General features: G+C 51.6%; 1 protein-coding gene across 1 annotated transcript in view; it reads right to left on the bottom strand.

Moving 5' to 3' along the window:
- Positions 1-17,687: 17,687 nt before the first annotated feature.
- The window catches only part of CHD6 (chromodomain helicase DNA binding protein 6), a 172,467-nt gene continuing 169,267 nt past the window's right edge, over positions 17,688-20,887 (bottom strand). The window contains exon 38 of the mRNA XM_027078281.1: positions 17,688-20,523. Coding sequence (XP_026934082.1) covers positions 19,627-20,523 — 897 coding nt within the window. The 3' untranslated portion in view covers positions 17,688-19,626. The remainder of the gene's footprint in view (positions 20,524-20,887) is intronic.

Below are 20,887 nucleotides of genomic sequence, written 5' to 3'. Positions count from 1 at the left end.
TGATGGGTGACGGACAACGCTGAGATCCCATGAGGGCGTAGGAAGTTGTAGTAAATGATCCTTCTCATCCTGCAGGTAATCGGTGGGTCCAATTGACAGCCCTGTTTCCAAATCCGAATGTATCTTTTTTATTTTAAATTCCTTTACCACATGGTAAGCTCCCAGGAATTTTTTCTCAAGAGCTTCAAAGTGAAACGATAGATATTTTCTTTGTCTTTAAAAGCCAGAAAAGATCATCTGAGAGGAATTATGAACATTTCAAAACCACTTGGGGCAGAGCGGATAAATTACACCAAAAAAATAATTCCTAAGGACTTCAAAGTTGAAAAATAAATGTTTTTTCAGGAGGAAAAAGAACTTCGGAAATAAAATAAAATGACAGCCATTTGGATTATGTATTTCTCCTGCTGGGTCAGAAGGAAAATATTCAATTAAAATCTATTATAAAAGATGGGTTTCTAGATTATCAGATTTAAACTTCCACTTCCCTAGAAAAAATCATGACCAAGTGAAACAAATTTTTGAACTGCCCCATTCAGACAGAACAAAATAAGAAATAGAAATGGCCAAACATGTGTAAGACTTGCACATGCTGGAAGCACTTTTTGGATCCCAGAATTCAGAGTGTGTTTTATGAAACTCTGAAAGCACCACATCTGCGGGGATTGCATCAGCCTAACCGACCTCAGCAGCTTGTTGATTTGACATTGGTATGGTATTCGCCACCCTGCTCCTGGGTCTCAGCTATTATATGTGTCAGTGCAGGAAGCTCATTTTCTACCCTTTGTGGCCTAGAAATCTACTTTTGCTGCCCTATCACGAGAGAGTTCTGGCTCTGACGTCTGCTGAGTGGGGACAAATCACAACAGGGAACGCTTCCTAAGTCCTTAGTCTTTCCAGCCACTGGGAACACCCTGAACTCATTAGTTCATTCAGTCTTCAAGCAACCCTTAGGGATGGGATCATTGGCCTCTTTTCTTGGGTGAGTAAAATGAGGCTCAGTGATTTGCCCAAGGTCACGCAGCAAGTAAGACTCAAACCCGAAGCTCCCGACACCAAAACCGGTGTCATTAACCAAACAGGTAAACTGCATTCTGGATGGGCTCATCTGCACTCACTGAGATAAAAATGATGCACTACTTCTTTAATCTCATCTCTAAGAACTTTTCACTTCAGGAAGTATCATGTGTTTTATATACATTTCAGGATGATTAGACTTTCGAATATAGTTCTAAAGCTCCCTGCTGAGTAGGGCTAGCTGTGGAACGTCTTCTCTGTTGCTGGGATGACCTAAAGAACATACAATAGGGCTTCCCTGGTGGCGCAGTGGTTGAGAGTCCGCCTGCCGATGCAGGGGACACGGGTTTGTGCCCCAGTCTGGGAGGATCCCACATGCCGCGGAGTGGCTGGGCTCATGAGCCATGGTCGCTGAGCCTGCGCGTCCGGAGCCTGTGCTCCGCAACGGGAGAGGCCACAACAGTGAGAGGCCCGCATACGGCAAAAACAAAACAAAACAAAACAAAAAAGCATACAATAGAGAGAAACGTTATAAAACGATTCTTCTGTCATTAAAAAATAAATTGCCCTGGCTAAACAAACTAGAATGTTTATATAATGGAATACTACTCAGCAACGAAAAGGAAAAACAGTACTTACTCATGTAGCAATATAGATGAATCCCAAAGGCCTTATGCTGGGTAAAATAAGGCAGACACAAAAGAATACATAGTGCATGAAATTCTAGAAAAGGCAAAGCTGATGTATTAGCTTGCTAGGACTGCCACAGGCTAGGAGGCTTAAACAACAGAAATTTATTTTCTTACAGTTCTGGAGGCTAGAAGTCCAAGATCAAGGTTTGGGCAGGGTTGGTTCCCTCTGAGGCCTCTCTCCTTGGCTTGTGGATAGCCATCTTCTCCCTGTGTCCTCATGTGGTCTTTCTTCCGTTCATGTGCATATGTGTGTCTTGATCTCTTCTTCTAAGGACATCAGCTATACTGGATCAGGGCCCACCATATGACCTCATTTTACCTTCATCACCTCTTTAAAGGTCCTACCTCCAAATACAGCCACATTCTGAGGTCCTGGGGCTAGGGCTTCAACATATGAATTTTGGGAAAACACAGTTCAGCCCATAACACCTAATCTACGGTGAGAATAACCTGCACAGTGGTTGTCTCTGGGAGGAGTGACGCATGGGGCTTGACTGGGCAGGGCTGTGGTGAACGCTCTGGGGCTGATGGTGAATTGTCTATGGTAATAGGGGTTTGGGTCACACAGGTATTTGCGTTTGTCAGACTTGCTGGAATCTTACACTTCAGACTTGTTCATTTCATTGAATGTCAGTTTCACCTCAAAGAAAACCAAAAACAAATATTGATTTCTAGTTAATGATATGCAAGTGTTTAGAGGAATAGTATAGTGGTACCTGTAGACTGCTTTTGAATTGACTGATGAGTAAATAGATGGAAAGATACAGCAATGTGTTAACAACTGCAGAATCTAGGCGGTGGTTTCATGTGGGGGTTCATGTTCATGTTCTTTCAACTTTTCTGTATGTTTGAAATTTTTCATCACAAAATATTGGGGAAAAAATATTAAAAGAATAAAATTTCCACTTGAAAATATTAGCCAGACATTTCTCATAAAGCATCCTCATTGCTAGATCAAGGTCCACTCATAGAGGGAACTACCACAGCCCCATGCCATCATTTGTGGATGAATTCCCCCTCAATATTTTAGCCCCAGCCCGCCTAGTCCAAGGAGGAAGGGGAGGACAACAATCCAGGGAGAGGCCCGAGGGTGCTTGCTAGGGAGTTCCGGAGACTAGCTTAGGTGCTCAGGCTCCGCGTCCGAGGAAACAGAGGTGCAGAGCTGTTAAAGCATGGCTGTTTAGCACGCAGGGCAGTCCATGATCTGTTTTCTTGAGCCATCATGGAGAAATCAGGCTTGTGGGGGGGTGTTAGGGTGGGCATGTGAATGATAGGGAGTTAGCAGCACATAGTAGGTACACAAGTGCTGAATAAATATTTGAATGAAATTGGAAAGAAGCATTCCAAGGCCGTAGCCCTCAGGAGATGGTGAAGCTGCCAGGCCGGTAGGGCGGAGTCTGTCCCCGCCTCTTCCCTGGGCCCACCTCCGGCCTGGCCTGAGATACCTTGAGAAATGGGCCCGGGAGGAGCCGCCTGGCCGGTAGGTTCCTGGACAGCCAGGGTGAGGGCTCCTTGCCACGTTCTTAGGAGAGAGCACATCCAAAACAATTTCTTTTTCTAAAAGCTCGGCGTTAACGGGTTCCAGATGTCTGTTTGTTATATAATGGGGTTTGTTTTAATAGCATCAACTTCCAGATGTGCAGCCTGGAATCAAGAAGCCCATTGGCCCCCGGAGGACACTGAGAGCCAAGCGGAGAGCTGCCCGGGGGAGAGAGACAGACGTACGTGCAGGACCAGGCATGGGAGAGGAGCTGGCGGTGCCTCCCGCTGCCCACTGGGCCACTCACCTGCCCGGCAGCTGTGCCCCGACTGAGGGTCGGGTGGGGAGCATGATCCAGCCTCCTACTGGTCAGCCCTGACTCTGAAGAGGGGCCCCCGGGGAACAGTCACAGAAAGGCGGCCTGCGGGAGCATGTGCTCGGGAATCCGAGTCACACCAGTGCCGCTGGGTGACCTTGGTTACGTCTCTTGGCCTTGCTTAGCCTCACTGTCCGCGGAGGTGAAGTTGATTAACACCATCCCATCATGAGGGGTCACTGTGGAGACTGAAGCAAGGTGAGGGGCACAGATGGGGTGCTGGGAAGCCTTGGACCTTCCTGCTTGGTCAGAGTGGAAGGGCTGGGCCCTGTGACCCAGCGTCCCTCCCCCCACCACTCCCCCCACCCAAGCAGCAAGCCCTTGGGCAGCACAGGCGACATTTTCCCTGGAACACTGGAAAAGTGTCATCCGTGAAGCGCTCCCCACTTCCCCTGGTGGCTTGTTCCTCGTTCCGTGGCCCTGCAGCTCCAACAGACAGAACATTCTTCCTTTCGTGGAGCCAAAGGCGGTCTTTGTGTGACCCCCCAGAGGTCCAAGGTCCATCCCTGGAGCCCTGCCGAGCATGTCTACTCCCTCTTCTACCTGAGGGCCCTCGGGTGCCAGAGGACAGTGACCAAGCCCCCCAAGTCCTCTTGCTCTCAGGGGGCGGCAGCTATAGCATCCCGTGGATGAAGATTAAGGTGCCCTGAGGAGGGATGTTCAAGATCCTGAACAAGAAATATCAGAGAACCTGAATGTAGTCTCAGGAGACAGTCATGCCCTTACTCACGACAGGAACATTCAGTCCCTCAAAGAAGATAACCAGCCCCAGATTAACCCATAAAAATAATGCAAGTCCAACAAATTTTCAATCAAATGGGGGAGGTTTACAATATAAAGTTGACATGGAAAGTAAGTGTAGAATAGCTATTGTTATGGACTGAATGTCGGTGTCTCCTCACCCCAAATTCATGTATTGAAATCCTACCCCCAATGTAATGGCATGAGGAGGCGGGGACTTTGGGAGATAATTGTAACAGAAGTTAGAGCCCTCATGAATGGGATCAGTGCCCTCACGGAAGGGACCCCAGAGAGCTCCTTTGCCCCTTTTCTGCATCATGAGGACATAGTGAGAAGTTGGCAGACTGCCTGCCCAGAAGAGGGGCCTCACCAGAACCCGATCATGCTATCACCCTGATCTCAGACTTCCGGCATCCAGATCCACGAGAAATAAATGTCTGCTGTTTGAGCCACCCCGTCTATGGTACTTTGTTAGAGCAGCCAGAACGGACCAAGACAATCATGACATCCCTGTATATGAAGATCAGTAAGGGAGGCCTTACCCTCCCAGCTGTTAAAACATATGGTGAAACTCTAATACCTTAAACAGTATGGTACCAGCACCAGAATAGCAAACAGATAAACGGCAGGGAAAATTGAAAGTCCAGAAATAGACCCATCCACAAATGAACACAGAGTGTGGTAAAGAAATGCATTTCAAACTAAAGCAAATAGGAAATGTAGCTGGTTACCTTTGGGGCAAGAGACTTGGTGTGGGAGGATAGTGAGTGAGAGAGGTGCTGGGTGTTTTTTTTTTTGGCCATGCTGTGAGGCTTGCGGGATCTTAGTTCCCCACCAGGGATTGAACCCGGGCCCTCGGCAGTGAAAGCACAGAGTCCTAACCACTGGACTGCCAGGGAATTCCCTGATTTTTCATTTTGTATCTTTCAGGATGGCTTGACTTTTCCAACCCTATTATGTATTATTCTTTTTTTTTTAATGTCAGCATAATTTTATGTCAGTATATGTTATCTAGAGATTTTGATTCCTCTTGGGTTTTCTCCTTTGTACTTCTCTGTTTAAAGGGAAATCTAATAAGTGTTATAAAACTGATAATAAAATGATATATAACAAACTGTTGAGCCCAGGGGAGGGCTCTCACCTTTTATGTCATACATTTCCATGACATTTGGACTACTCTGCTTCCTCCTGCTCCTCTTTTTTTAAAATTACAAAAAAAATTTTTTTAATTTTTAGATTACAAGTATGACTTTCAAAATCAAGAAGAGAGGAAATGAATTTTGAACAAAATAAACAAACCAGTGCAGAAGTGATGGATTACTCACTAAACAGGACTGGACAACTGGCTCACCATTTGGAAAAAATAAAGTTAGATTCCTACCTTACACCGAAATAAACCTCAGATGGCTTAAAGATTTAAATGTTGGAAGTTAAACCAGAAAAGAATCCTAATCCATATACAATTTTAGGATAGGCAATAATTTTCTAAGACAACGTCAAACGAACAGATTGATGAATATGACAACAAAAGTATGTCAGGTTTCTTTCCATCAAAACAAAATAAAGGTCAAACTGCTGCAGAAAAAAAAAAAAAAAAAAAAACCAAGATAGCTACGTAACAAAGAATCAAGAGTTTCACTATATAAAGAGCTCTTACAAAAATTCCCACCCATAATTTTTTTTTTTTTAACCAAAGCCAAGAATAGAGGGAATCTGACCACAGCGAAACCTGAGTTTCCTGGGGCAGGTTGGAGGTGGGGCCGGCAGGTGGAGGTGGGGACGGCAAGGCTGAGCCAGAGGGTTCCTTCTGATGGGAACAGGGAGAGCTCAGTGGAGCAGCTCTGGGGCCAGGTTGGGTGTCCTCCATGTGGCAGGGGTTCCCTGCGCACCCTGGCATCCACAGTCCTATCTGGCACCAGCTTCTTCTCCAGCCCAGCCTGCCACACACCTGCCCCGCCCAGCACATCTAACATTTCCCCATTCCTTCACACACATCAGGCACTTCCCATTTCCATGACTTTTGCAAATGCTGGCGCCTTTGTCTGGATCATCCCTCTCTCATCTCTATCGGAAAAATACACCCAACGGCTCCCTGAAGTCTCAGCTCAATGTCCCCGGTCCTGCATAATTATCTTTGATCCACCCAGCCTCCCAGGGGTCTCGCTTCAGGCTCCTGCAGCACCAGCCCATCATTCCATCCACCTAATCGCGCTTTTCTGCTTACCTGTCCTGGTCCCCTGATAGATGACAGGGGTCTCCCCGGGCTCCCGCTCCGCGACTCCGGGTCTGCCGTGGGGCAGGTGTTCAGCTAATACTGCACGAACAGATGAATCGTACCACGGGTACAGAGCAGAGCACTTGACCTGACACGCCCCACGCTAGGTTAGTTGAGCTTCAGGGTAAGTCATTTCCTAAAACAGAACAACTTTATTAACAAAAGGGACACAGACCCTTTGACTATTATGTAATTATACACAATTATATAACACATTAAAAATACATTGAAAGAGAGGTGCCTAGTTACAGTTAGAGCAAAAGAAAGACACCCACCAAGGGGCAGTGGTAGCTGAACGCACTTGAACTACTGAAAGCCATTGCTGAGTCCGACAATCATGGCTTCATACCAGATCTATGCCAGGCTCCCCCTTCCCCTTGAGATACCCATGGTCTCGGGGCAGGGTGGCCGAGGGGAGAGAAAGAGCTATGATAGTGACATGCCCAAGTTTTGTGGTGTCACAGGAAGGAAGTGCTGTCTGTGCGCGTGGGATGATTACAGCTCTCAGGGTAGACATGGGGGACCGTGTGACGCTCAAGGCCCCCAACAGTGTGCGTTATGGTAATGGTACTGGGACGTGAGCTCACAAGGGCGGAGGTTTTTGTCTATTTGTCCACTGCTGAATGTCCAGCATCTGGAACACCATCTGGCGCAGACTAGACCTTCAGTAAATATCTGTTGACTGAATGACTGGAGATAGTCCCGGCACAGTGTCTGGAGATGGTGCCGAAGTCACCTCTGGGTCTCCCTCTGCTGAATCCTACTGAGTTAGATCACGGGGCTGTTTTCGCTGGAGGCTCAGCCTGCAGAGAACGCAGCTCGGAGGGAGCAGGGGGCAGGCTGGATCTGGGGCGGGGGAGCAGGGGGGAGGCGGAGGCACCTTCAGAGTTTGACAAGGAGGCTCGCAGGGGGCCCGGGTGCCTGCAGCTGGGGGCAAGGACCACAAAGGCAGGCGGGCAAAGGGAGGAAGGAGCTCAGAGGGGGCAGCTCCAGGGACTGGGCCTGGGCAACAGAAGCTGGCACGATGCTCTACCAGCCCCACGGCCCGGGCCCGGAGATAAAACACACAGAGAGGGCAGCAGGCTCTGAGGGACCAATAAAGAGGACTTGCCTCCAGGCTCTGAGCACGGTAACAAGAACTTGAACTCAGGGCTCAAAAAAATTAGGTTCATCCCGTTGGCGAGCGGCAGAGCCAGGACTCAACCTCACGTCTTTATAACTCGAGAGCCTGACCTTTTTTCACTCTGCTAAAAAAAAAGCAAGGCCACTGGCACAAGGCGAGCGTGGAGCCTGAGGCCAGAGCCAGGCTTTGGTCTGGGTCAGCATCGCACCAGACCTGGGGGCAGAGCCACGGGGTGTTCTGGGGACAGGGCCAGACCAGGGCTGGGGGTCAGAGTGGCTTTCTGGACTCTGAGACAGTAACCCAGGGTTGGTGCAGGGCCTGCTGGCGCTCCCACTCCGCCCTCCATCCCTGGCCCCGCCTGACCTTCCTCCCCGGGGGTGAGGAACAGAACGGAGTGGGCCTGGCCCTTATCCTGGAGGAGCTGCAGCTGCTCCTGCAGCCCCATCCCAGCACACAAAGGCGCCTTCTTTCCCAGCATGAGGTCTTGATTTCATGTTGCCCTGAGTCCAAAAGCTCCTCTGAAGGAAGTGGTTCCCTCCCAAGGGGTGTGTGTGTGTGTGTGCGCGCGCGCACGTGTGTGTGTGTGCGTGTGTGCGCGCGCGTGTGTGTGCTGGGTGTGAGGGAGCTGGGTCATCAGGGTGGTCAGACCCTCTCCCTCCTCCTAGGTGTGGCCTGGAACTTCTCAATATGCATCCTTTGTGTGTATGCACGTGCATATGTGTGTGTGCGGGTCTGTATGTGTGAACACGTTTGAGCACGTCTCTGCAGTGTCTGTACATGTGCCTGTGCATATTTCTGTATACACAGCACATGCCTGTCCATGTCTGCATGCCTATGGAGCTGTGTAACCAAGTCCGTAACCAAGTACTTTTGGGTGTGTGTGTGTGTGTTTCATGTGTGTCTACACAAGACACCTGGGAGCAGGCCCCCATCTCTGCTGCCCCTGGCCATGTCTCCCCAACCCTCACCTCCGCCCTGAACGTGTGCAAGCCTCCTCCCCACCCGCAAGCCCGCCTCTGCGTTTGTCTGGGAACCACCTGGCCCCTTTCAGCTCCAGGAGGAAGACAGGTTAGTACAGCTTGGCTTGTCCCATACATACTTTCCCAAAGTTCCCTGGATCCCAGCCGAACTCTATAAAAAGGCTCTTGGGGAATAGCCGAACAGGAAGGTAGAGACCCTGCCGAGGGGCCTCAGGACCCCCGCTCCAAGCCCCAGGAGGAAATGGAAGCATCAGTCAACGGAGCTTCAGCCAGAGAGAGGGCCTCGAGTCCTGAGGCTGAGCCTAGACTGAGGACCCTCCACCCGCAGGGAGAGGGACACATCATCTCAGGGCAGCAGAGCTGGCAGGGACCCCAGGAATCCCACTGAGCACAGGGAAGGAGAGACCCAGAGAGGTGCGCTGGGCCGTTCAGAAACTGAGTCCCTTCTGAGAATCCTGCTGCCCCCGGAGACCCTTCTGTGGATAAACTCTGGGCCCTCCCACCGTCAGGGAGGTGGGCACTGCTCCCGCTCTGTCTCGGCCTTGCAGGGAGGCTCCGTGGCCTGGCTGTGCTCTCTGCTCTTGGCCTGCAGAGAGCTCACAGCCGCCGGGCTCCAAGTCGGTCAGTGGGCGTTCGAGCAGCCCCCGCATCACAGGGCGGGGTTTACTCAGCACCCACTTGACTTGGGGTGCGGGGCCCTTGGGCTGCTTCCTCCCAGCCCCTCAGAGCACAGTGGGCGGGTGGGCTTTCTGCACTGCTCTCCCCCCACCGATACCCAGGCCCCATCTTCTATCGGCGCAGGGCTCTGGCTGGTGTCCTGGGTGTTGGGAGGAGGGGTGTCCAATGGGGGCAAGAAGGTCTGACCCCAAGTGAAGCCTGGGGCACAGGCGACAGCCACTCTCACTGTCAGTGCATGGGGACGTGTTGCTGCTGCTGGGGGTGCCACAGCCACGCGGGAAGGGCAGCCCCACGGGCCCCCAGGGAGGAGGCCAGAGGTCTGCAGGGCTGACATCGCATCCTGCTGCCGAGAGCCAGCTGGGCTCCAGGAGCTTCCCCGCCGGTCCCCACTGACAGACCCTCCTCTTGCCCTCAGGAATCTTTTTCTAGATGGGGCGAGGGGCGGTATGGGATGCTTTGCTCTTACCTGTCCCATTGTGTCCAGGCAGGGGCTGCTTGTGAAAGTCAAAAGACAAGAGGAGATTCTTTTCTTTCCTTTCCTTTTCTTTTCTTTTTTTTCTTTTCTTTTTTCTTTTCTTTCCTTTCCTTTTCTTTTCTTTTCTTTTTCTGCTCATTGTCATATCAAATCCCTGAGAAATGAGCACAGACCCGCTGACTGGCTTAGCACGAAAGGGAGGGGAGCCAGAGGGCGCAAAGAATAATCGAGAACCCCAAATCACAAGGTCAGATGTGAAGAACATTCCCCCCCATAGTCGAATGGGCAGAGACAGTGCCACTTTGGATGGAGGTCTTATCTCCCAACTCCTGCTGCTTACGAGGCTGGGGTGCCGGGGCCAGCGGAGCCAGGGGGCGAGCGGTGGACCATGGCTGCTCCCTGGGCCTGTTCGGGATGGTGGGCCGTGTACTGAGAGCACAGCTCCAAACCCCCCCATACCCCAGTCCACGGTGGGGGGCTGCGTCTGCATCCCCTCCCTGAATGGAGGCTAATCATCTCCAACTTGTCTAGGGAAAGGAAGGAAGTGGCCACAGGAGCTCAGCTGGCGGGAACTCCTCACCAGGCCCCCCGCCCTCCAGCTGTCTCTCAGATGCACACGCACGCCAGGAGGACAAGTTGAGGGCCCTTTCCCTAGGGACATACAGCTTGCTTCCCGATGGGGAGACTTGACAAGGGACCGCTGTGAGAGTTGGAGGGTCTCCCAACTGTGGGCCCGGGGACTGGGCTTGGGGGCTTTCCTCAGGCCCCTATGATCCACCTGAGAGGTCTGCACATCCCCCCACCCCAGTCCCCCCGAAGGCATTCACTGGGGATTTGGCAGCCCCCCTGGCTCTTTGCCAGCCTGGAACGTTTGGGATCTGTGAATGGAAAAGCCTGGATCAGAGCTGGAGTGGGGATGGGGGAAGGGGTGGGCCGTGGGACCGGGATCTTGCTCTCCCGGTCGGGCCTCCTCTCGGTCAGAGCCAGGACTGAGGCTTAACACCTCTCCAGTCTCCTCTCATCACTGCCTGCAAGCTTAGCTTGGACCCCTCCCCCATCCTGCTCTCCTCCCCCACTCACACCTGCAAGGTGGCCGCAGGTGAGATCACTCACTCTTTCTAAGACCCTGAGGATTCTCAGGAACCTGCATGCGCTGGGGGATGGAGAAGGGTGAGGCCCAAGTATCAACACAACAGGCACACGCACCCAGCCAGGACCCTAGCTCCAGGGGCCCAGTGATGAGACGGAGGAGATTTTGCATGGCTGCTTCAGTCCAGGGGGTGGGAGTGGGTCCCATCAGATGTTGGCAGGTCCCCAGGGCCGCCCCATGTGCGACTGCAGTGCCTTCCTGGACATTCGGGGTGGGGGGAGCTCAGTCCTCCGGGGGCTGCTAGCTGCCAGCACTGCACCGACGTGAGCTCCGGAGCCTCTCCTCGTGTCCTGCTTCTGAGAGCCAGCTGAACACCCCAGTGGGGGACAGGATAGTCACCTCCCTTAAAACACATCCTGATTCTGCTTTCTCACATGTCACCTGGGGGCTGTATCGGGAGCCTGACAGCGCCCATGGCTCTGCCATCGCTCAGGTAGCAGACTTGTTCCCAGCGCCCTGGATCCAGCCCGTCGACAGACATTTGTCTGCCCCTGGAGTTTCTGAAAAATCTGAACTTATTGCATACACTTAAAAATCTGGGGATTCTATACAAATATCTGAATTTCCATCCTCTGTTGAAAAACAATCACGGTATCGGGCAACACAGAGCCCCAATTCCTCTATGGTACCAACTGGCTGCAGCTGGTAGCCGCTGCCCCTTAGTCAGGGCAAGAGGTTTCCAGTTGCCATTGGTCTTACGTTTAAGTCTTAAATCTTAAATTTATTGCCTTAACTCTGGCCTGTGTCACTCATGTATGTCACCTGCCTCACCCGGGAGGCATGCGAGTTTACGAACACTGCAATGTATTGAATAAAAGGGCCGGCCCATGAGCCACTGAGGTCTCCCCAGAGGGACGCATACCTGTTTCTTAGTTCTCCTTGGGCATGGCCATTCAGGTCGGGACACATGCCCACAGCTCTCTGTTTTTTCCATCACTGTGAAAAGCACCCAGCACGGCTCTCTTCACCCAAGAGTCATCCTCCCAAAAAAGGATGGAGGCGGATGGGGCTTGACTTATTCTAGGTAAACCCTCGGCACAGCTTTAAAACTCCTTTCTACACTTTTGCCCACTTGCATTGATGTCAAACTTACTAGGAAGCCATTAGCCGAATCGCCCATCTTCCTCCCCTGAAAACTGCGGCACTTCCTCCCTCCCGTGCCCTCCCCCCTGTCATCGCCCACGTCTGCGCCCCGGCAGATGCTCCCCACACACAATCCATGCTGGCCGGCAGGAGCCTTGGATCCATTCAGTGTCTCACGTCCCTCTGCCTGGTGCTGGGTCAGGAGAGGGCAACGTCCGGCAGATTCGGTAGTTCTGTGGGTCAGTCCTGTCCCCCAACCAGACTCTGAGGCCCCCAGCAGCAGGGTGGTGCCTGATCTGATCTGTGTCCGGAGCACAGCCCAGCCTGCCGCACAGCAGGACGGGCCGGAAGTCCCCAGGCAGTGTCCTAGGGCCCCGTGCCTTTGGGAGGCCAGTTCACCAGCTCTCTGTCACAAGAGGGTCGAGCTGGCCGTGGGCTGGGGCCCTTTGAGGTGTGCCGGCTGCCCTTAGTCACAACGTGGGAGGGTGTGTGACGGGAACTCACTTGTCCCTGCAGAGACTTGGTCCCAGCTGCTCTTTCCTGTTTCCTCTGAACTCGGCTTCCAGGATGTGGCTGCCAGTGAGCCTTGGCTAGGGCACCCGCCGGCGGCTCCCAGCCACTGCTGCCTTGCACTCAGCTCCCTGCATCTGGTCTTCCTGTTGCCTGAGCTCCGGGTGGGACCACGACCCAAGCTGGCTCGTCCGCCAGGCCCATCTTCAGCCCACACTGCAGAGAGTCAGCCCACAGCCCCTGACGGAGGACCGTCCTGGGGGCCCCTTCCCACGGCGTGGGTGGTTTTGCATTCTGGTCCTTAACCCACATCGTGTGTCTCCCTCTGCCTGTGTCCTCCGAACGCGCGTCTTCCTGCCCTTGTTGGGTCCTTTCTCTAAAAATTCCTTCTCTATCGCTGGCAGCTTCACATCTGTCCTCTGGCTTCCTTCTTCTTTGCCCCAAATAGGACATGGCGTGGAGGAGAGAGAGGGCAGGACAGGCGGTTCTGACTTTTCCTCTGAAGTGAAAGGATGCCCTGGGGGTTTGGAGGCGGAAACTCGAGACAGGCCCCAAGTCCAGCACTTCTTTGAAGTCTGTTTTATCTCAGAAGTAGATGTCACTCTTCTATACTAGTGTATGGTTCATATTTATACAAAACCACGTTTGAATTAATATAAAAATACTTTAAGTGACTTGGTTTTTGCACTGAATCTGTGAATACAATGGATGCTCCAGGACAGGAGTCTGCAAGCTTTTTCTGTAAAGGGCCACAGAGCAAATATTTTCAGCTTTTCAGGCCACATGGCTCTGGAACAGCCATTCAAGCCCGCTGTGTGGGGTGGAGCCAGCCCTGGACAGTACGTAAAGGAACGTGGCTGTGCTCTAAGAAAACCTCGTGGTCTCTGAAACCTGAATTTGGTATGCTTTTCATGGGTCGTGAAATAGTATTCTTTTGACTTTCCCATTATTAAAAAACATAAAAGCCCATTCTTGGCGTGTGGGCTGTACCAAACCAGGCGATGGGCTGTGTGCTCTAGGAAGACTGGGAGGGGCCTGCGCTTTTGGATTCCGACGCCCCTCTAGGTTGCTGTCCTTCCACTCAAGGTGCCACTGGAGGAGGTGACAACCACCTGGGCCTCGTCCTCGTCTGGGGAACACGTTTCAGATGAGATCATGGGCGTCGAGGCCTGGCACAGTGGGCCGCAGAGCAGGCAGCGGGAAGTGGTGCTGGGGACCCTTAGCGGACGTGAGGCTGGGCCTCGCGGGGTAGGGGAGGAAGGTCACCAGGGCCTGGTGGGTGCAGACGGCACCCTAGGGTGAGAGGCGAGCAGTTTTCACACTAAAAAGCCAGACCGAAGCTCTCGCGGTTGGGGTTTCTGGTCCTGCTTTCCAGGTCCTTAGTCAAAGCTTTGGAGATGGTCTGTTTGCAAGTTGCCTCAGCGCAAAAAAAAAAAAAAAAAAAAAGTACAGTTTGGGAATTCCCTGGCGGTCCAGTGGTCAGGACTCCTCGCTTTCACTGCCGAGGGCATGGGTTCAATCCCTGGTTGGGGAACTACCTGCAAGCCAAGTTGCCTCTCTCCTCTTAGCCTCAGAGGACTCCTCCCCTCCCCCCAGACCCTTCTGGCTGAGCAGTTACACAACCCCCTGCCAGCCTTCTTTTCCACCTTCTAAGGCTGGATGCCTCCCCTTGGACCCAGGCTGGGAAGTCCAAGCACCCAGACGCCATGACCGCCCCCAGACTCGCACAGCAGGATGGGAAGGAAATGCCTTCTTTCCTGGGTGACCTGGCTCCTCTGGCCTCAGGGCTGGCCACTGTAGCCAGGGGGCCGCACGGGCCAGATCAGCCCCTCTCCCCTTGCTCATCATCCCTGTGTACTGCTGTTTTACAAAGCTGCACTGAGGGTTAGCCTCCTCCATGCCTCAGACTAGATGCCCACCCTGACTCCATTATTGGCCAGTTTATGGCTCTGGAATTGGTTTCTCTGTGTCCCCAGATCCCTTGCCATTTATCAGCTGGGTGATTGGGTGTTACTTAGCCTCTCTGGGCCTCAGTTCTCTCATCTGTAAAATGGGTGTAACCTCAGTGTTACTGTGGGGATTGGGAATATGGCCATAAAGCACAAGCCCCACTCAAAGAAGTTCCTAGTAAATGTGCATCATTACGTTAAGGGACCGGAGAAAACAGGATGCCTGGTCCCTTAGTGGTTTGAAATCTAGATAAACCAAAAACACCTTAGCATAATTACCTACCAGATATTGCATGGGATATACGTGTACCAAGAATATTAGCTTATCTGAAATTAAAATGTAACTGGGTGTCTTTTTTCCCCTAAATCTGGCAACCCTACCCCAACGGAGGCTACACAGACCCGGGAGCTGCCCTGTCCCCCAGCCCCACAATAGTCTCCTCACCCCTTTAGTTCACTCTGATCAACGGGCTTGCGTGAAAAGGCCCCTTCTTGGGCTTCCCTGGTGGCGCAGTGGTTGAGAGTCCGCCTGCCGATGCAGGGGACATGGGTTCATGTCCTGGTCCGGGAAGATCCCATGTGCCGCGGAGCGGCTGGGCCCGTGAGCCATGGCCGCTGAGCCTGAGTGTCCGGAGCCTGTGCTCTGCAACGGGAGAGGCCACAACAGTGAGAGGCCCGCGTACCACAAAAAAAAAAAAAAAAACAGGCCCCTTCTTTCCTGTGTGTAGGGTCATAGGGACAGAGGCAGTCAGAAAACCTGTTTCCTGCAGGTGCTTTGAGTCCAACCACAGATCTACTCTGTACTCGCCTCAGGGCTTGGAGCAAGATTCTCCTCACCCTTAATTCCCCTGCTACACCCCTAATTTAACTATCTTATCGTTCCGGGACTGGCAATCCTCACCTCCCCAGCTATTTAAAAGGAGTAAAGGTACATGACTCAAACATAACAAGCAGTTGCACGCACTTGACATTTATCATTTCCATCAACCCCATCAACAACCCTATAGGTTCAAGTTATAATTAGCCCTGTTCTACAGAGGAAACTGAAGCTTAGAGAAGGTGGGAATGCTGCTCCTGCCTCGGCCAGGGGAACCACAGCTCTTCCAGGGCCTCCACTCACCTCCCCCCGCCCCCATCCTAGTCGCTCCCTTTGTCCTTTTGACCTTGGGAGCTCGGGACACCAGGATGGGCTTCCACAGCACCAACTTCAGTCATTTCCAAACGCATCGCGGGGAACACCTTCCTCATGGCAGCCGGTACTTTATTCATCCCTTTCCCTTATTTCCTATCTTACCCCACGGATACCCCGCTGAGCGTGGATTACGAGGGTGGTCACGATGCCGGCCACTTGGTAGCACAAGCCGTGTGTCCTGAGGACCTGCCCGCACGCTCCTGTCCCTCGGAGACTGGGTTTTGAGTAGCCACGGTCCAGAACCCAGGTGATAGTCACTGAGCTGGGTGAACCCCACTGCTGACCTGAGGAAGAGGTCCTTTTGTGGTTTCTAGACCCGGCCAATGAACAGTAATTCTTGCAAGAAACCATTTTAAGGTATAAATGAATAGAGCATAAGGTTTTCCAGAGGGTATGACACAACTGTTCCATGTTTCCCGGTGCCAATTTTCCCGAGCGTAATTCAGTCAGAGCTGGTCTCTGAGGCTGAGGGGTCCCAGACTAAGTATCACAAAGGTTGGCGTGTCCTGGCCTCAGGCTGGTGGGGTTGGGGGGTTGTCTATCCCAGCTCTGTTCTCTGTGGTTGAGATAGCTTTGCAGCCCCTCCGTTGGCTTCCGTGAGGCAGACTGGACGCCAGCATCCCTCTACCCAGCAACCAAGATGCTCTGAGGACAAATGAGGTCACTTATGGTAAACACGCACGAAACATTAAAACAGTAGCCCAACGTACATGACTAATTGTACTCTCCCACCCTCGTACGAGGAGGTAGAATCTACTGGGGCAGGCCTGGAGGTCAAGAGTGAAACCAAGACTCTTTACTACTTCTACCCAGGAGGGCTCCACAAATCTAAAGATCTACAAAGCAAGCTGTAGCAGAGGTCCGTCAGGCCTTCTGGAACCATGGCCCACCCATGCTCCAGGCTGTCCATCCACCACCTGTTGGTACCAGCAAGAGACCCAGCAAGGGTGAGGCAGGTGGGGCTCCTCAGGCTCAGCCTCACCGAGACTCTGGCACTTCCCTGCCAGCCTCACTGATGACTCCTGACACAGCGACCCAAAGCTGAGGATCACGAAGTTCTCACAAGCCGCAAGAACTTCGGCTACGGAGAGGCATTTCTGTGTTTTGGGGCCTGTTCCAACCCACAGAGGTTCCCTCTTGAAGCCCCAGGTGTGTGACCTGAGGTGGGGCCCATGAAATGGGGCTTAAGAGAGTGGAGGCATCAGCTGCGAGCGTTCAGGCCCCAAGTCTGGGGAGCAGGTGCGGTGCTGCACCCCCTTCTACGGCATCTGTTTTAACTCGGTGTTCTGGTAGCTCAAGAGGTAAATCAAGCCAACCCTCCTGAACGATATTTAACAAGCCCCCAACAGGGTGCCCGGCATAAACTGGGCACCTAGGAAAGACAGTGGATTCCTGTGTGCATATGATGCCTTCATAAAAATGCCCAGGCAGCAAGAGACATCCACGTGCCACTGAAGTCCTCAAATAGAAATGTGACTTTTAAACTTTTTTTTTTTTTTAAATCCAGGATCAAGACCACAGACAATTTATTATGTAAGACATGGGGTGAAGAATGATCCAGGAAGGTTATGGCTGTGAGTGACATGGAATTAGATGAAAAGGCTCAAGTTTGCTGAAGAGAGTTTAAATTTGGTTTTTGCTCTTGGAAACGTCAAAATAATCATAAGAAGCACTTATGCCTTACAGAGCAAATAATCCACAGAGTGTCATTTTCATTTTGCAAACAGGGACACAATAACAGTCAAAGAGAAGCCTAAACACCCAGAGAGTTAACATACAGGTTCGATACGATATAACACGGGATTTAGCATGCTGGTGGGTTTTTAAATCAAAGCCATGTTGAACCCTGTGACCTACTGTAGGCTCTAAGTGGAACCTGGGGAAAGCAGCTTTTCCATACAAAACAACGACAACAAAGAAAACCCAGGCTCTGCTGGATGTCTATAATACTCATTTGCAGTAAGGCTTTCAAGATACATGAATTTTTATAGCATTTGTATTTTAAGGATTTAGGGCAAATACAGTTTTTTTTCTACTTGATAAAAAGAAAATTAGTACTTAAAAGGTTCAAAAAATATATCAATTGAGTGATTTTTTTTTTACATAAATAAATTATATTGATTTTCAGGATTTAACAGCTGAAAAAACCTCTTCTGCTTCCACTGGAGGCAAAACTGAACAAAATGTTAGTTAAATAGAGAGAGCAGCATTTCTAAGAAATCTGTTGTCAGCATTAGAGATCATCTATGCTACAAAGATGTCATTAAATAGAATTTGTTCAATTACTGGATTCTTTCTTCTTATATGATCAGTTTATAGAATTTCTGATTTATAACTCTGATTCATAAAACTGGGACTCCAATTTTTGAAAATACAGCTGATTGATTTTTTTTTTTCCGGCCACGATTTAACAGACTTCTTTGAGATGCTCATTTTGACATTTACATAATTTATAATCCCAAATGTATAAAAGACAATGACAAAAGCATCATAAATAAATAATGCAAACTGAAATAGTTATGTCAAATTTTTGGACCTTCTGATAAATTATAGCAAAACTGTAACAGAAAAAGTAAAAAATACAGTAAATTGTGACAACAAAAGGTGAAACTGGTACTAGTAACACTTCCAACATTTCTGACGGTCCTGCACAGCCCTGTGCCCCTGGGGACTGAACCACGAGCTTCTTTCAAGTCTCAGAGTGTGAACTGTGGGTGAAAAGTGACACCATCAGAAGGGAGGGACCACGTGGGAGGGCGAAGGAAAGCAGGTGAGGGTTGCTGGGGCCGGCGGGTTCTTGCGGGCCTGGCCTGGGCAGCTGAGGAAGAAGGGGGAATAATGTTAATTTGCAACACGGTCTCCACTAAATTGATGCTTTGGGATCTGGGTCCGACTGTAAAACATAAACCGAGTAGAGAAAAATCTGGAGAGAAGAAAAAAACTTTTCACAGTCGCATTCCAAGAGGTGGTACAAACCTCAAACCCTGGCGAGTCTAAGAGTGTTGAGGGACTGTTTGCTTTGCAGGCTCCAGAAAGAGCCTGATTCTTGGCGAAGGGGAGCGTGAAGTTAGGAGCCGAGAGGCCTGGCAGTGGCCAGAGCAGTCCCTAAGAGGCCTCGGCGGGGGCACAGCTAGTCGTGTGCAGTCCTCCACCCCCATCGTCGCCGGCAACGGCTCAAGGTGTGTACAGCTCTCTCGTACTGAGAACCCCCTGTTAACTTGGGAGAGGGGGGATGTGTGTGTATCAAGTAATGCCCCATCGGTATTTCTTCTTGCTGCAGGTGCCTGAAAACCCACAAAGGTGTTACTACCAGTAAGGTTTCTGTTTTAGAAAGAAATGAACATACGTGGTTTCAACCATTAATTATATACTTCTGCCTATCCTACTCGTTTAGTAATCATGATAAAACTGGGAAATATTTTAACTAAAAAATATGCACCAGCACTTCTTCCTCTGTGCTTTTTGGTTCCCCAACACATTCTTCCCATTCAGCACAGCTCATGGAAAAAAGAGCTGCTCTCTGCCTCTCCTTCGGCCCTTCTTCACTGGTAAATCCCTAGACGGTTTTCCTTTGCCATTTTTCCTCCTCAAATAAGTGGGAAACTTGGAAGAGAAGGGGGCAGGGCGTGTCCCCACGTCTGCACTAACTACGATTGCTGGAATGAACGACTGGGTAACGGAGTGAGGATTCTGCGCCTCCTACACTAGGTCAACGACACTTAGCTGATGACGTGGCAAGACCCTGTGACTATTAACATCTGTTACCATAGTTCTCAGACAGGAAATCAGGTAGGTAATAGTACTTATGGAAACACAGGTTCTTATGACAGTGAAGTGAGGGAAGTAACAAACCTTGATGGGATAAGAAACTTACAAGTCATAAGAATTTCTTCAATGAAAAAGTTCTAATTGGTGACACTGTTAGAGTCTTGGGGGCCCCCTTCGCCGGCCTGTGCTGCGTGTCCTCTCTCTGGAGGCGCGGGGGCCCTGGATTCGGGGCAGCTCTGGGCACCGCCCGGCTCCCTCTCCAACCCGGGTGCAGGCTCTGGGCTGGGGTCCGGGTTGTCCCCTTTTGTTTTCTTCCTCATCCTCTTCTGGCTCTCCAGACCTACTATTTCCGAGTGTCTGGCCTGCTGCATGGCCGGCAGAGCCATGCCCATGCCGGGGGAGACAAACATGGATGGGTAAATGAGTCCGGGGGACACTCCTGGGATGAGAAACGGGTTAAAAGCCACAGGACTACTCGTAGTTATTGGAGGTTCGGCCTGATCGGAAAATGGACTAGGACCGGGCTTGTCTTCGGCTGACGTGTCCGTTTTGACATCACGGCCGCTGGGCTGGTCTTCTGCAGTCTTTTCAGCCGCCGACGTGCCACTCTTCGTTGTGCTTGACAAAGGCGCTGGCACAGCCGAGGCGCAGGTGGTGGCCATGGGGGCATTGAGGAGTCCCCCGACCCCAAACATCTGCGGCACGGCGGCCATCCCCGGCAGCACCATGGGCAGCATGCTCAACGTGCTCTTGACCTCTTCGCCCGTGGGCATCGCTGCAAAGCTGGCCGGGAACCCCACCAGCCCCGTGAGGGGAATGCTAGGCATGTTTCTCATGTTCTGAAGTCCGACCAGGTCCATCCCGGCGATCAGGCCATTCATGAAGAGAGGCCCCATCCCGGAGGGGGAGTCCGCCACGAGGGCGGGAGCCTTCAGGAGCTCGCTCCGGGGCCGCCTGCCCCTCCGGCGGGGGCCTGAGTCTCGGAGAACAGGCTCAGGAAGGGTGTGATTGAACTTGTTTTCCGGGAGAAACCCCTGAAAAAGGACGAAGAGACACAAGATGCTGAAGGTTACTGGATGGCGGGTGAGCATCTGGGGGCTCCTCACCGGCCTTTCCTGTCCGCCTGCCCACCCTGAGCTGCACAGCTCTGTGCCCCAAGGGCCTCTCCCTTGAGGCTGAGAGCCTGAAACCACCGAGCCGCTTCCACTGTGCTCACGGTAGAGGGGCGCCCGCCCTGCGGAGTGGCTGCCGGAGCACTGGGAGCTGGAACCAGCCAGAGATCTCAAGTCTTAGTCAAGACTTTCTTTTATCGAGGGATAACTGACATAATATTAGTTTCACGTGTAACATACAAAAAAGGACAACTTCATGAGTTTCCGTGTCATCCTTGCACAGGGC

The sequence above is a fragment of the Aethalodelphis obliquidens genome, unplaced genomic scaffold (genome assembly GCF_003676395.1).
Source record: "Aethalodelphis obliquidens isolate GAN/ISIS:26980383/991018 unplaced genomic scaffold, ASM367639v1 scaffold42, whole genome shotgun sequence".
NCBI classification, from domain to species: Eukaryota; Metazoa; Chordata; class Mammalia; order Artiodactyla; family Delphinidae; genus Aethalodelphis; species Aethalodelphis obliquidens.
This window is presented reverse-complemented; position numbering and strand designations above follow the sequence as displayed.